This window comes from Petromyzon marinus, chromosome 10 (assembly GCF_048934315.1).
Source record: "Petromyzon marinus isolate PM22_M1 ecotype Great Lakes invasive population chromosome 10, UKy_Petmar_22M1.pri1.0, whole genome shotgun sequence".
NCBI lineage: Eukaryota > Metazoa > Chordata > Hyperoartia > Petromyzontiformes > Petromyzontidae > Petromyzon > Petromyzon marinus.
The window spans coordinates 7,954,842-7,970,111 of record NC_133676.1 but is presented as its reverse complement, the minus strand read 5'-3'; the positions used below and the strand labels follow the sequence as shown (position 1 = coordinate 7,970,111).

Here is a 15,270-nt window from a genome sequence, read left to right as displayed (position 1 = left end):
CCCCTCCCCTCATAGCGTCTGTGACCACCACAGTGGCTATACGGGGGCTCTGGACGGGTGCGAGGGGCTGGTAGCCCCTCCACCTTCAAAAAAATACCACGAAAGCACGACTTAAATACATAACTAATAAGCTTGTGCCGGAGGCCCTGGGGGGACAGGCGTCTATAACGTCTCTTGGCCAAACCCCAATTGGCGGAGCCAGGAGATTGACTTTCTACCCTCGGGGCTCCTCCAGAAACAACAAAAAGCCACTTCGTGTGGCCACGTGGAATGTTGGAATGCTCACTGCGGAGGAGAGGCTGCCACTCCTCTGTCGGGAGCTGGACCGGTACCGCCTGGATCTCTGTGGCATTCAGGAGGTCCGGTGGACCGGTTCTGGCTCCTGCCACCATGAGGGGTGGACAGTCCTCTACTCGGGGCAGCAGACTGCCAAACAACAGGGTGTGGCTCTTCTTTTGAACAAAAGAATGAAGGGTGCATGGGAGCGTGGCGGTGAGGTGTGGAAAGCTGTAAGCCCCAGGCTACTTTGGGCTCGCCTTCCCATCAACCGGAGGCGAGGAGTGGTGGTCGTGGTTACTTATGCCCCCACCGAAGACGAACATCCGTGAAGGGATGCAGGCAAAGCCAATGAGTCAGATGCCTTCTATGACCTGTCACAGGTGTTGGCTAAAGTGGCCCCTCTGGATAGAGTCATCTTGTTGGGTGACTTCAATGCCCAAGTTGGTCATGATGCTGGCACCTGGTCTGGAGTGATTGGAGGGCATGGGCCAGATCAGCTCAATAACAATGGTAGGAGGCTGCTAGATTTTTGTGCAGCCCATGGGCTTGAAATTACCAACATGCTGTTCCGGCATCGGCGCATACACACAACATCATGGATACTTGCCGGGTCCAAGCAAGAACATCTGCTGGACTACATAGTGATGGACCAGCAGATGCGAGCCCATGTCCTTGACACCAGGATCTACCGTGGAGCTGATCTGCCCTCTGACCATCGACTAGTCATCTGTAAGATGCGCCTGCCATTCTTCCACTCCGGTGGTGGGTGTACACCCAGGACCCCATTCCAACCTAAAGTGGGCTGGTCTCAGTTAGCTGATGAAAGTTGCAAGCGAAAATTTCATCATCGCTTGCGGCTGGGGTTGGCATCGTCCCCCACTCCTCCTAATGTCGAGGGTAAATGGCCGAGGTTTAGGACTGTGACTCATGCAGCTGCAATGACTGCATTGGTTACGCGGTCCAGACCTCCCCAGAGACCCTGGCTGACAAAGGAGGTGTTCAGGATAGTTGAGAAAAAGCGACAGGCCCACTGTCATTGGCTACAGAATCCCACGTCAGAGAATGAGAAGGCTTACCGCAGCCTTCGCTCGGAGGTTCGGAGAGCCGTGAGGTGCTGCAAGGATGGGTGGTGGTCGCGGGTTGCTGAGGAGATGGAGTCTGCCTCAGTGGCCTGCGATCACAAATCTCTATTTAACGCCATCAAAAAAGTAACCTGCAGCGCCACACCTATTACCATCATTAGGGGAAAAAACGGTGTTCCAATCTTCGACCCCCAGGAACAGGTTTGCAGATTTGCTGAGCATTTCTGTGAGGTCCTGGAGGAGGGGAAACCCCTCAGCCAGGAAAACATCGTGGCACAAAGTGGGAATTATCCTGCTGAGACTGTGGTGCCTGAAATATTGGAAGAAGTCACCCCCTGTGAGTGACTGGCTGAGGTGCCATCTGTTGAGGAAGTACTGAAGGCGATCCGGAGTCTGAGACCAGGAAAGGCACCGGGCAGAGATGATCTCCCAAGTGAAATGCTGAGGGAGGGTGGCGTTTGTGCACAGACTGCCCTATATGACATCATAACAACAGTCTGGACCACTGGACGGGTTCCGCAGGATTGGAAGGATGCCCTGGTGGTCCCCCTCTTTAAGAAGGGGGACCGCACAGACTGTAACAACTACAGGGGCATCTCACTCCTCAGTGTGCCGGGAAAGGTTCTGGCAAGGATTATTCAACATCGCCTTGCCAGGCACGCTGAGGAGAGGCTTGCGGAGCCCCAATGCGGTTTCAGGAAAGGGCGGTCCTGCACAGATGCCACATTTTCTGTCCGTCTGCTACAGCAGAGGTGTAGGGAATTACAACACGACCTACATCTCTGCTTTATTGACCTGGTCAAGGCCTATGATACCATCAGTAGGCCAGGGCTCTGGGTTGTTCTTCGTGTTTTTGGAGTCCCTGACCCCCTGCTCACGATCAGTAAGGACCTTCATGATAGTGAGCGGGCCCGGGTAAAACTACGTGGCCGGGAGTCAGAGCCATTCCCTGTACACCTTGGGATGTGATAGGGATGTCCTCTGGCTCCCACATTATTTAACATTTATTTTGACCACGTAGTTCGTGAAGCCTTCAATAGCTGTACCAGGGGAATCTCCATTTGGTACGGATATAATGGGAGGCTGATTGATGCCCGGGTCGGTCAAGGGATAGCTCCCTATTGCTCAACCACGTTATGTATGCCGATGATTTGGTAATAGCTGCTCATTCAGAGGAGGAGTTGGAGACGGTGCTGCTGAGACTGGAGCGTGCCACTAAGAGATGGGGCCTTACCATCAGCCCCACCAAAACTAAGCACCTGCCTGGGTATTTTGTACCATTGGACACTCCACCCCCACAACTCCCAATCGGTGATGGGGCTGTTGTGGAGAGAGTGGAGCATTTCCCATACCTGGGCAGTGTGCTTATCACCGGCTCCAGTTTAACAGCAGAGGTCTCACTCCGAATCAGTCGAGCGGCAATATCTTTTCATCGGTTGCGTAACGCTGTGTGGAAGCTACCTGGTCTGCCGCTCCGCACTAAGCTTCAGGTCTTCTCGGCCACGGTCATTCCCTCCCTTCTCTACGCTTGCGAAACGTGGACCCCCTTAATGGAAAATCTTCGTCGGTTAGAAACATTTAGGCTAGCCTGCCTACGATCCATCCTGGGTTTAAGCAGGCTGGATTGTGGGAGGAGCTCACAAATCCTTGAAAGATCTGGGCAAGATCCCATCGGTGAGCTCCTCCGGCAGGCAAGGCTGCGATGGCTGGGTCATGTAGCCCGCATGGCCAGCCACCGCATGCCGACACAGCTTTTGTTCGGCCGGATCGAGGGGGCTAAACGGGCGCGGCACGCGCTAGAGAAGAGATGGAGTGATGTGGTACAGGAGGACGTGGAGCTGAGTGGACTTGCCGATGACTGGTACCAGCGGTGTCAAGAGGAGGAGGCTCGTGAAGGACGCTACTGGGCAGTTGAAGGCAGTCGCCCTCCAACAACAACGGAGGGCGGAGAAGAGACGCTCACAACAACGAGCGGAGCGCTGGGTGGCTAAAGCACAGCAGATTGGCACAGTAGGGGGCACAGGTGGTGCATCAGCCAGTCATCTCAGTCAGTCGACCCGTGGCACCTGGGTCTGCCCCGTGACCTCCTGCCAGCGGGCGTTCGACACTTCACGTGGCCTCAAGGTGCACATGGCCTGGCACAAGCGTCGTGGTGACGTCACCGCCACTTAGTGGCGAATGGCGGTTGTTGTGACTGGATTGTGTGTGTGGATCAGTGTGTGTGACTCGATTGTGTGTGTGGAGCAATCTGGCTGGATTGTGAGTGTGTGGAGCAGTGTGGCTGAATGTGACTGTGTGTGTGTGGCAGTGTAGCTGCATGTGACTGTGTGTGTGTGGAGCAGTGTGGCTGGATGTGACTGTGTGTGTGTGTAGCAGTGTGGCTGCATGTGACTGTGTGTGTGTAGCAGTGTGGCTGCATGTGACTGTGTGTGTGTAGCAGTGTAGCTGCATGTGACTGTGTGTGTGGAGCAGTGTGACTGTATGTGACTGTGTGTGTGTGTAGCAGTGTGGCTGCATGTGACTGTGTGTGTGTAGCAGTGTGGCTGGATGTGACTGTGTGTGTGTGTAGCAGTGTGGCTGCATGTGACTGTGTGTGTGTGCTGTGGCAAACACCTCGGGATATTTTTGTTGTTGCACCGTCGGCGGTCGTCTCGACTGCTGCTGCAACGCTCCTTTTTTGTGGGCATCAGCCAAAAAACATGAAGTAGACTTTCAACGATGCCAAACCTCTCACGTACAGTTCTTGCTATCAGTGAAAGGCACACAAAACATTCTGGCTCCCCTATCAGCCTATGGATTAAATCAATGAAACTGAAACTGGATTGAGTTTAAGATCGCTGTTCTCTAACACTGCGCTTTCATTTATGGCCCCTCTAATCTATCCGCTCTCCTCAACCACGTGTAATATACATAGTACACCTGGCACAGAGGGCTGGAATTACGTCCCGCTGCACATTCGCAGCATCCAATTCATCCCCACTTTCAAGAGAGAGTTGAAGACTCTATCGGGCGTATGTTGAACTCTGAGCCTGCTGCCGTGCCTCCTGAGTCGTGATTTCGACGTTGAGCTGTCATTTTGTGAATGTGTAGGTTTTTTATAATTATTTCTTTGGTTCTTTCGGTAAAGTCACGTAGGTATAAAATAAAAAATGTATATACTTTTTTTAAAATATATAACGCTTTAATTCCATCATAAAAGTAGCTTGCTCAAAGCTCAATACCTATTACTATCGATAAAGGAATGGGTGGATATCCAAACTTTTACTATTAATTTAAACAGAAAGCTAAAAATAAAGTAAAATAATAAATATATACTGTACACGTGAATAAATAGATAATACGTGTCGATTTGCGGTGTTATATGAATAAGAATAAAATTTGAATAAGATGGATTCTTGAGCGTTGCACATCTGATCAAATAAAAATAGTGTAGAATAACATTGCAATGTTTTGATTTAAAGCTTTCGTGACTGCAGTAATTCATATTCTTAGTTTTTCGGTAAAGTCACGTTGAAGAGAAACAACAAAATAACAAAATATATATAAAACAATAAAAAATTCTCACGACGTTTCGACCATAACTCAAACGGTCATCATCAGGTGTGTGATGACCGTTTGAGTTATGATGATGACCGTTTGAGTTATGGTCGAAACGTCGTGAGAATTTTTTATTGTTTTATATATATTTTGTTATTTTGTTGTTTCTCTTCAACGTGACTTTACCGAAAAAACTAAGAATATGAATTGCAATGTTTATTTGTAAAAAAATATATTTTAATACCGTACAGAATAAAATCAAATCTTATTTTCAATATAAACTGTCTCTGTTTACAATATGAATGGCAAGTCATGAAGGCTAGGACGCATCCTCACAGTATCAATGTTATAAGTTAGGGGCCGTCCATAAATGACGTCACGCGATTTTGGACGATTTTTGACCCTCCCCCTTCGTCACACGGCGTCGAAAAAAGTCAGACCCCCCCCCTCAAATATAACGTCACAAAGCTCTGCCCCCCCCCCCCAATAAAAAAAAACATGCTTCAAATCGCTTTAAACTATTGTCATTGTAGTGCGTATTTAATGTGGCGCTGCACTCTGATGTAGGAGAAAACATTTATTAAAAAGTATATTTAAGTAGAACGTATTCTTGGTTCTTTTAGTAAAGTCACGTAGAAGGGAAACAAAATAATAAAAATATAAAACAATAAAATTATCACGACGTTTCGACTGCAACACAAGCAATCATCATCAGGTGTGAAAACCATAGCAAAATTTTTTGAAAAAAGTGGCGGTTATTTTTAATGTTAGCACCACGGAGAGCGATTTGGCAGTTATTCAGATGGACGAGTCCATCTATGTTCGGAAAAGAGGAGGGGGGAGACGAAAATAATGGATGCGGTCTGAAAGCCACCGTAAGCGTGAACAATCAATTAAGACCCGAAATCGTTTATCAAATCCTTCAATGATTGCTATGCCAGAATCCATCTTCTCGGTTGAAATTGTCTCTGTGTTTGTATATGTGGATAGCCTCATGAACGAATCTCTCATGGTAGCCAAATGGCTTGCAAAGAACCTCTGTCTTGGAGAAGTCAATGTCATGTGAGCCTACTGAATTATAACAGTGATCTGCCACGGCCGAGGTGTTGGTTCTACCGTGTTTTAGGTCTGCTTTGTGTTCACGAATGCGGTCCGAGACATGTCGTTTGGTTTCTCCAATGTAACTACGACCACATTGGAGAAACCAAACGACATGTCTCGGACCGCATTTGTAGTGAGGGTTGTAAGTTGACGCCGAGGAGGGGGGAGGAGGCGCCTCGCCCCCCCCATGTGGAGTGATGTCACCCGCTAATTATTATGAATAGGGGGGGGTCCATGTGAAGGACGTCACCTATTCATGATTATTAATGAGGGCGGCTGTTCGATGTGGAGTGACGTCACCTGCTCATTAATGAGCGGGGGGTGATCCATGTGGAGTGACGTCACCTGCTCATAATTATTCATGAGCGGGGGTGATCCATGTGGAGTGACGTCACCTGCTCGTAATTATTCATGAGGGCGGCTGTTCGATGTAGAGTGACGTCACTTGTTCATGATGATTAGTAAGGGACGGAGTACTCCATATTGAGTGACGTCACCCACTCATGATTATTAATGAGGAGGGTGGAGGGGGTATGTCTATTTGGAGGACGTCACCTGCTCATGAATTTTAATGAGGGGGGCTGGTCGATGTGGAGTGACGTCACGAGCGCTAAGGACAGAAACGCAACTACTTCGTATATCGAGGTATTAGTCTACTTTTTTTGGTCGATCGGCTGTTTAAACAAGAAAACTCTGACCACTACCGTGCTGATTAAATACGGCTGATAAAGCAAAAGGGCCTGGTCACTAATTCCTTTGAACCATGAAATCGCAAACGAGGTTGTATATATGAATGCATTTCGTCATTGGAATCACACAATTAGAATATTATGGTGCGTTGTGTTCCAGTTGTATTTTATTCATGATTGTATTTGTTCGCTGAATATATTGTGTTGCAAATGTAAGATTGTAATATGTGCAATTAGTTGATTTATATATGTGTTGAGTGACTCCCACATCAACAATCATTCAGCACCAATAGCAGCCCCAGTGTTTTCTCTATCCTGCCTACCGCACGTGGTTTTGCATAATCATGAGCATCGCAAGTCTGGATTTGACCAGGCGAGCACAGACGTGATCTGTGTGAGACTACTAAACATGTGTGGAAGCTCTATCCATGTGAACCTCCATGACCCTTCTGGATGTTATGGTTTAGTGTAAACAACTTTTGGGACTGAACAGCAGAGTTAGGATTGCTAAAATGCTGCTCCGTGTTAAGAAATGTTTGCACAGCAGCGACAAGACAGGACACCATGCGGCCACTGAGGTCCATTCTGCAATTGGAAACTTAATTCGATCTTTGAGCAACTAAATCGTAGATATTCCACTGTTGTTTCGCTCTTCAATGGGCATGCATTGATGCATTTCGAATGTTGTAGGTTTTCACACAGATGTACGGTACAAAAACTTGAATTCTCTTCCCCACCTGAGGGAGAACAACTTTAGTGGTACTAATTTCTTTACATGGCCAACTGCAATGAATGATGTGATAACCATTTATCTCTTCATATTCATATAAATACATCAAGACTATATTATCATTAGACCTCCTTTGCCAGTTTTCCCCTTTTTTCTGATAATATATGCATAGTATGTTTTTTGTTTGCATTTTGACTGCAGGTATTGTGGTTAATGCAGACATGAATCCTTGTAAAAAGGTTTCAGGTTTGTTGCCAGAAAAAATGGGAAAACCCTATTATTACATCAAGACTACTATAGTTTTTCTACCTTCGGTGGTGCCAATTTCTGCTCTGGCGTATGGACTAATAATTATTGAAGTCTAAATCTCATAGCAGCAAGAATGCCAATTTATGCGTTTTTTCCTCAGTCAGTTGCATTTTTTCCCCCCAGTGTCCCGTTATGACAATGTTTGAATGAATTATACAGACTCCTAAATTCTAACAGAGACGCATGGCACGTGCTCTGGGTGCTGGTTTCGTACCATGCTAACATTTTGTGGTCACACCACGCAGCCAGCTGCCTACACTGCAGGGCAGATAAACCACCTGTGTCTACGCGTGAACACTCACACTGATCAATCCAATGTAGTAATGCCACCTATTAATTACCAAAAAACAGACGATGGGAAGAAGAATCTTACGAAACCTAAAGAGAGAACTACACATACATGTGTGTTTTGATAATTTATTAGTAAGGACATTAAACACAAAATTGACACGTTTAATGTCCTGTGGCGACTTACACATTTTTCAGGACAGCTTCCTCAATAAGATAATTACTTTGGGAAACCCCGGACAAGTGGCAACCCTCAGCCCACGACTGTAGAACAGGGCTGGAGAACCTTCAGGCCGCAGGCCAAAGAGTTCTTGCAGCCCATGGCCTGCACATTGGGACTACCACTTCGAAATGAACCACATGAAAGCATCTTAGCTGGGCTAATTGGGTATTGGAGAGGAATATTTTTGACAAAGCAACATTGTTTTTCGAATTGTATCACATTTTTTAAAGTAGAGCCTTGAATATCGTTCACGTTATTATTGGATGCTAAGGCGTGTGTTTATGTGTGAAACTCTTGCGTGGTCCTTAGTAAGACGTTGAAGGTTCCCTACCCCTTCTGTACACTTGTTTCAGGTTGTCATGTCAGCTTGTGCTCTGATAAAGCATGCCATTATTTTGATCCACAGTGAAATCTTTTCGTTCCTGTAGTGTATGTCATATTCCGGCACATGCTTCTCTGCGAAAAATTGCTGGACTTTAATTTTACCCAGATCACCCATATACTTGTTTTAATGAGCTGTGTGTCAATGGACGTATATTTTGTGTAGATATTCACATATGACGGAATTTTTATTTCTAATACAGCTCCCTCCAGTGGAGCCCATTCCGCTAACAGTGGGGGGCGGGGGGGGGTCGGCAAAACATTGCGTGGTCGCACCTTTTACACTACATTTTAGGATACTTTAGTTTGGGAACATATAATGTAAAATACAAGTACTGGATAAGACAATAACGTACCAAAAAAAAACCTCCTACGTTACAATGAACGCGTGCGCGCGCTTCGCACCACAGTTGCGCGGTCGAGTATCATTTAAATGATCCAGCAGCTTTGTAGCTCAGCTCTTTGCACGTGGCGGTGCGGAAATCCAAGAATTTGTCGTCGCATCGCACGCACGCGATTGGTCCACGTGTAATAATTGTAGGAGGACGCGGACCAATTATCGTTCGAGGATTTGTGAGCGAGCGTGCCGAGAGGTTTCCACGCTGCACCGCGTGGAATTGGAGCAACAGCAATCGGGTAAACGCGTATTAATGTAGGTTTTTGTTGTTGCAGACTTGCGAATGTTCTTTTCTTACACAAATGCGTGAAGGTGCACGTAGATGAACGTGTGAAGATTTAGATAATGCATGCCGCACATTCGAGATACTGCTTAGCACGGTTTGAAGTTGGAAGAACAGGAGTCGAGATGTAACATGGCGACAATTGGCCTGGGTTGTAGAATTGATAGGCCTTGTCGATTAAAAAAATATATAACGTGGTGGCATAAATACAACAAATGACGCTTACTCGGATACTGTTCATACTTTATTTACACCCTGTGCCACACTAAGGCCAATAAACACGACGATCTATAGTTGGATCTTCTCGTTTTTTACGATTTGAGTAATTGGCCTTGGCCTAAAACAAGCCCACCCCCCCCCAAAAAAAAACAAACCACGTACGTGGAGTATACTAATGTGGCGTCCTACTACTTGACGATCAATACGAAACATGTTCACTAATGCGTTATTTTCTATCGGCCTGATTTTCTTAATTTACTTTGCGCGACTCCGCAACGTGACATTGGGGGTCCCTGAGGTGTGGGGAGTAGTTTATCGGCGTCAAGTTTAGTAGCTGTCTCGTTATGATCTTGTTGCAGCAGACGACACATTTGAATTGCTTTTACATTTTGTTTGAAATTGTCTTATTAGCTGGACAGTTCTATCCAAAGCTCTTGTGATCTCTGAAACATTTGATTTTTGTAGAGATTCAAGGCCGTAGCCATGGCGTCAACATGGTGGGGGGGCTAGGCCTAGAAAAAAAAATTAAATTTGAAAACTAATTTCCTGCCTAAAATATTCAAAAATTCACTAACACATGGCATGGACTTTTTATTTTTTAACAATCATTTTTAATAGTGTATTGTATTACATTGCTCTGTTTTTTTTTACCGTGTTTCATTCTATGTAATGGCGGAGATTAAGGATTCATAAAGTACAACCATAACCACAATCATATCAACATAAATCTATGCATTGTTATATGAAGACAAGTCCAGATATTTTGGCCAAGGTTTAGCAAATTGTTTTTATTTACATAGCATCGCAAATATTTTATTAAATATTTTTTATAGCAATATGGGGGGGGCATTTTGAGCATATTTGAATATTGGGGGGGGGAGGAATATATATTATAACGAGCTTCACTACCCGGCTTCGCCCGGGACTTGGATTCACCACGCCCGGCCGCCTTTGTCCCCCCAGTGGCGTTCACACACCACACCAGTTACTCGTTTGAGGCTGAGTCAACCTAGGGGAGGCCCATCGTCACCGGTGTTGGCCGTGAGCAGGAATCGAACTCGGGTCGCCGGGTTCGTAGCGCAGCGCGCTAACCACTACACTACCGCTCCCCCCACACACACACACAGACACACAGACAGCGTGCTAACCACTACACTACCGCTCCCCCCACACACACACAGACACACAGACAGCGTGCTAACCACTACACTACCACTCCCCCCACACACAGACACACAGACAGCGTGCTAACCACTACACTACCACTCCCCCCACACACACAGACACACAGACAGCGTGCTAACCACTACCACTCCCCCCACACACACAGACACACAGACAGCGTGCTAACCACTACACTACCACTCCCCCCCCACACAGACACACAGACAGCGTGCTAACCACTACACTACCACTCCCCCCACACACACACAGACACACAGACAGCGCGCTAACCATTACACTACCACTCCCCCCACACACACAGACACACAGACAGCGTGCTAACCACTACACTACCACTCCCCCCACACACACACAAACACAGACAGCGTGCTAACCACTACACTACCACTCCCCCCACACACAGACACACAGACAGCGTGCTAACCACTACACTACCACTCCCCCCACACACACAGACACACAGACAGCGTGCTAACCACTACCACTCCCCCCACACACACAGACACACAGACAGCGTGCTAACCACTACACTACCACTCCCCCCCCACACAGACACACAGACAGCGTGCTAACCACTACACTACCACTCCCCCCACACACACACAGACACACAGACAGCGCGCTAACCACTACACTACCACTCCCCCCACACACACACACAGACACACAGACAGCGTGCTAACCACTACACTACCACTCCCCCCACACACACAAACACACAGACAGCGCGCTAACCACTACACTACCACTCCCCCCACACACACACACAGACAGCGCGCTAACCACTACACTACCACTCCCCCCACACACAAAAAAAAACAAAGATCCCCCGTATAGCCTTGACAGACTGTTGGGGCAAGTGCTGTTAGCGAGCACCTATGAAGGCCGGAACGGTACACGAGGGGGTGGGTGGCCAGCACCACGCCCGACCGCCTTTGTCTCCCTAGTGGCAATGTTTACACACCGCACCAGGTACTCATTTGAGGCTGAGTCGACCTAGGGGAGGCCCGGGACCGGTTCAGATAATCGTCACTGGTGTTGGCCGTGAGCGGGAATCGAACCCGGGTCGCCAGGTTCATAGCGCAGCGCGCTAACCGCTACACTATCGCTCCCCCACACACACACACGTCCATAGGTACACATACACGCGCTTGCTGCAGACACAACTGTCAGGGTGCGTACGGCAGTAAACGACTGAAATCATAAAGAAATGCGCGAAGAACGCCTTAGACCTGCAACACATTTGTATGGCACTTTACTCGTGGAGGGTTGGGGGGGTGATGCGTGACATGAGCAGGCACGCGCCGTTACGCTTCCGCATGCGGGTGACATGACAGAGGTGACGTCACAACTCACTTGCCGTGCAAAATATATGCATTATTGCGCCCCTCCCCCCCCAAAAAATATACAAAAGTCTATTTTTATAATTTTTGCATGGTGTACAGTCTGGAAAGTACTGACATGGCATATTTCAAGTTTGTTGCATGTCGGGAAGTACGCTAAACATTTTGAACAGACATACATTCACAAATTTCCCTTTTATATACTGTATATAGATTACGGCCTTGGAGAGATTAGAAATCACACTCAACTCTAATTGCTATATTTTTGGTGATAGCGTTTGGATGTGGGCGACCGTCCGTCCCTCTGTCCCTGCTTCCAGCCAACCAGCAAAAGTTTTTTTATAACTTGAAAAAAGTTTACAGTATAAAATGGATGGAGTGTCGCTCCTTTTGTCATCGCCTGAGTCCAACTACACCAACAAATTATTTCTCCCAATTAAGTCACCAGTTTGACAAGGTTGTAGAGTCAAAAAGGTGGCTAATTTGTACCCAGTGATTCTTGCCACCTCTGTTTGCTCTCCTTCCGAGCTGATGCTATGACTGAGAGATTGAGAGCTCCTGGAGCCAGTAGGTTAGGTGTGTCAGACATGGGTTTTACTGGTAGGAACCTCCTGGTTACACCAGCCCACAGGGGATTATTGTGTCAGTCCGTCGTGCATCCAAAAATGGGAGGGGTGGGGCTGGGTGGGGAGGGTGGGGAGGGGCTGGGTGGGGAGGGTGGGGAGGGGCTGGGTGAGGAGGGTGGGGCTGGGTGGGAGGGGTGGGGCTGGGTGGGGAGGGGTTGGTCACCCCGTGGTGCCCTTATAAAACTCAACGTTTAACCTACTCACGCCGGCTTGTGCCCGCCCTCACAGTCGGGCATATTTGCGGAATACAGCACGCCGCCGTTGACCCTGGCCATTGACCGAGCAACCCAACGTACCTACCAGCTCCCTCCGCAGGAATGTGTTAGTGGGACTTTTTGTGTTGATGGTAATACTTTTTTAATCTGCTTGGTAAGTGTGTTTCCTGTGCATTACAGGTGTGAGCACCTGTGCAAACCTGATGGAGGGGACCAGTGATATTGATCTGAAACAACCGATGCATGTCAGCATGCCGTATTGTGCAGGCACCCAAGATCTGCCACTTATGACCATGGACCAAGGCAACATCACAGAAAGCTATGAAACCAGCTACAACACCAAACTCATTGACAGTAACTGTAATTTCAAAGAGCTCACTTTCGGCACATATTTGGGGGTTGAATTATGGAAGGAATGCTACTCATGTACACACATGAGCATGCAAACAAACCTGACCATGCCAAGTCCCTCAGCCGGTGGTGTCTGTGCAGTGCTCGGGTGCAGGGAACCAACTGATCGTCCAGAAAACGTGCGAGAGACTGAGAGAAGTGAGTCCTTTACTTTATTACTTTCACCAAAGAGACAAAAGGCCTGTCTCTAACACAGACTTGCCTTACAACTCAAAAGTCAATCAATTTGCATATTATGCAATTTCTGGTGCAAATACAGATACTTGTTCATCCAATGATCAAGATGGTGAGTGCATTTAATTTATAAACGTTAAAGTGCTTTTCGATGAAGTAAGTTGCACCTTGTTTTAAACTTTGTTATATTTTAATATCATTGTCAATATTGATTCAAAATCTGAAGGCAATAACCTTTTTCCTCATTTTGTCTTTTTAGATATTGCCACCAACAGACAAGCTGGATACAAAAGTTTGACATTTGGTCTTGGTGGATGCAAAGGCAGTGGGTGCCAATGCATGCAGCCCACCAAACTCTGTAGAACAATATCACCAATCATGAGTGATGTCAAGGACTCTGTAAGTGATGGAGGCTTTGGACAAAATAACGTCTATTTTGACCTCCATGTGTCAAACGCTGAGTTTTATAGTCAAAATTTTAAAGAAGCCCACAATCGTGCATCAAAAGGAGAATTTGTATGTTTCAACAAAGATGGTTGTGATACTTGCACTATTGATGACATTAGGTTCAGGTCTGTCAACGGTGAAAACACCTTTGAAGGAAAAACTTTAGACTGTTCTTGTTCAAATGATGGTGAATGTCTTTGCACAGGACCGAGACCAGATTTAATTTCACACTCAAACAAAAATGTCATTCCTGTCTATGTACCAATGAAAGAATACACTGCTCGAGAGGAATTAGATGCTTGCACAAATATTGCACCACACATGGTACATTCACTGTCTCATGAATGGCCTTTGAATCCCAGCTACATTGAAGAATCTGCTTACCTAAATTCCAACAAACATCACAAACTAGTTACCATCTTTGATGCAGAACGGCCATCACTAATCGATAGGGTGAGGCCTGATGTCTCCACATTGCAGCAGGAAATGTCCACAGGCATGAAAATGTCCACAGGCATGGCTCACCCAGCAGAGTGTCCAGGACAGAAACCTGTGGAATGTATAGATGTCTTCGACGAGCTGAGCGAGCAGCTGGGTCTCACAGTTCAGGAGATCAAAGACTTGGTGAGTGACGAGGACAACTTCAAAGACCTCTGCAACCTGGTGGACAAGAATGGGATGTTCAGCAACGAAGGTGCTTTTTAAAATGTATTTTATTCTTTATTCCAGTGGTTCTCAACATTTTTTTGTTGAATTTTGTTTTAATCGAGTACCCCCTTGCTTGATCCAGCATGGTGTCTGAGAAATAAATGTAGCGAATAATGAACATCAATATTTTCACCAATTCATTTTGTAAAGCATGCTAACTAGCTTGTAACTGCAAGAAAATAAAAACGGATGTTGTGCATGCATGATGTAATTTTACGCACTCGCTGGTTTACCCTTGGAAAACACATTGTTTAAGAACAATGTGTTTAGAAAGGTATGTTTTATCGTTATAGATTACCATAGAGATTACTTTTTATCATAGATATTTTATATTGGCAGATTCATATACGATTATTCACCAATGACTCATGTATGATATAATTTCACACATTTCTAAATCACCTTACGTACCCCTGGGACATTGCCACATATCTCCAGGGGTCTGCATACCCCCGGTTGAGAACCACTGCTTTATACTGTGCTGTGAGAAATGTTAAGGTCTGTTGGGCCATAAAATGTGTTTAAATTGTGAATGTATCATTGTACTTCAGCACGAAGTGATAACCTGCTCAGATTGCACAGTACAATTGGGACTGTCTAAGTCTGTCTTTTATAATCTGTTCTCGTATGTGAGCTTTGAACA

General features: G+C 46.5%; 1 protein-coding gene across 1 annotated transcript in view; it reads left to right on the top strand.

Annotated features, from left to right (window-relative positions):
• LOC116940990 (uncharacterized) overlaps positions 1-15,270 on the top strand; it is a 31,598-nt gene that overhangs the window by 4,299 nt on the left and 12,029 nt on the right. The window contains exons 2-3 of the mRNA XM_032951495.2: positions 13,068-13,436; positions 13,732-14,613. Of these exons, the coding sequence (XP_032807386.1) occupies positions 13,068-13,436; positions 13,732-14,613 (1,251 nt within the window). The remainder of the gene's footprint in view (positions 1-13,067; positions 13,437-13,731; positions 14,614-15,270) is intronic.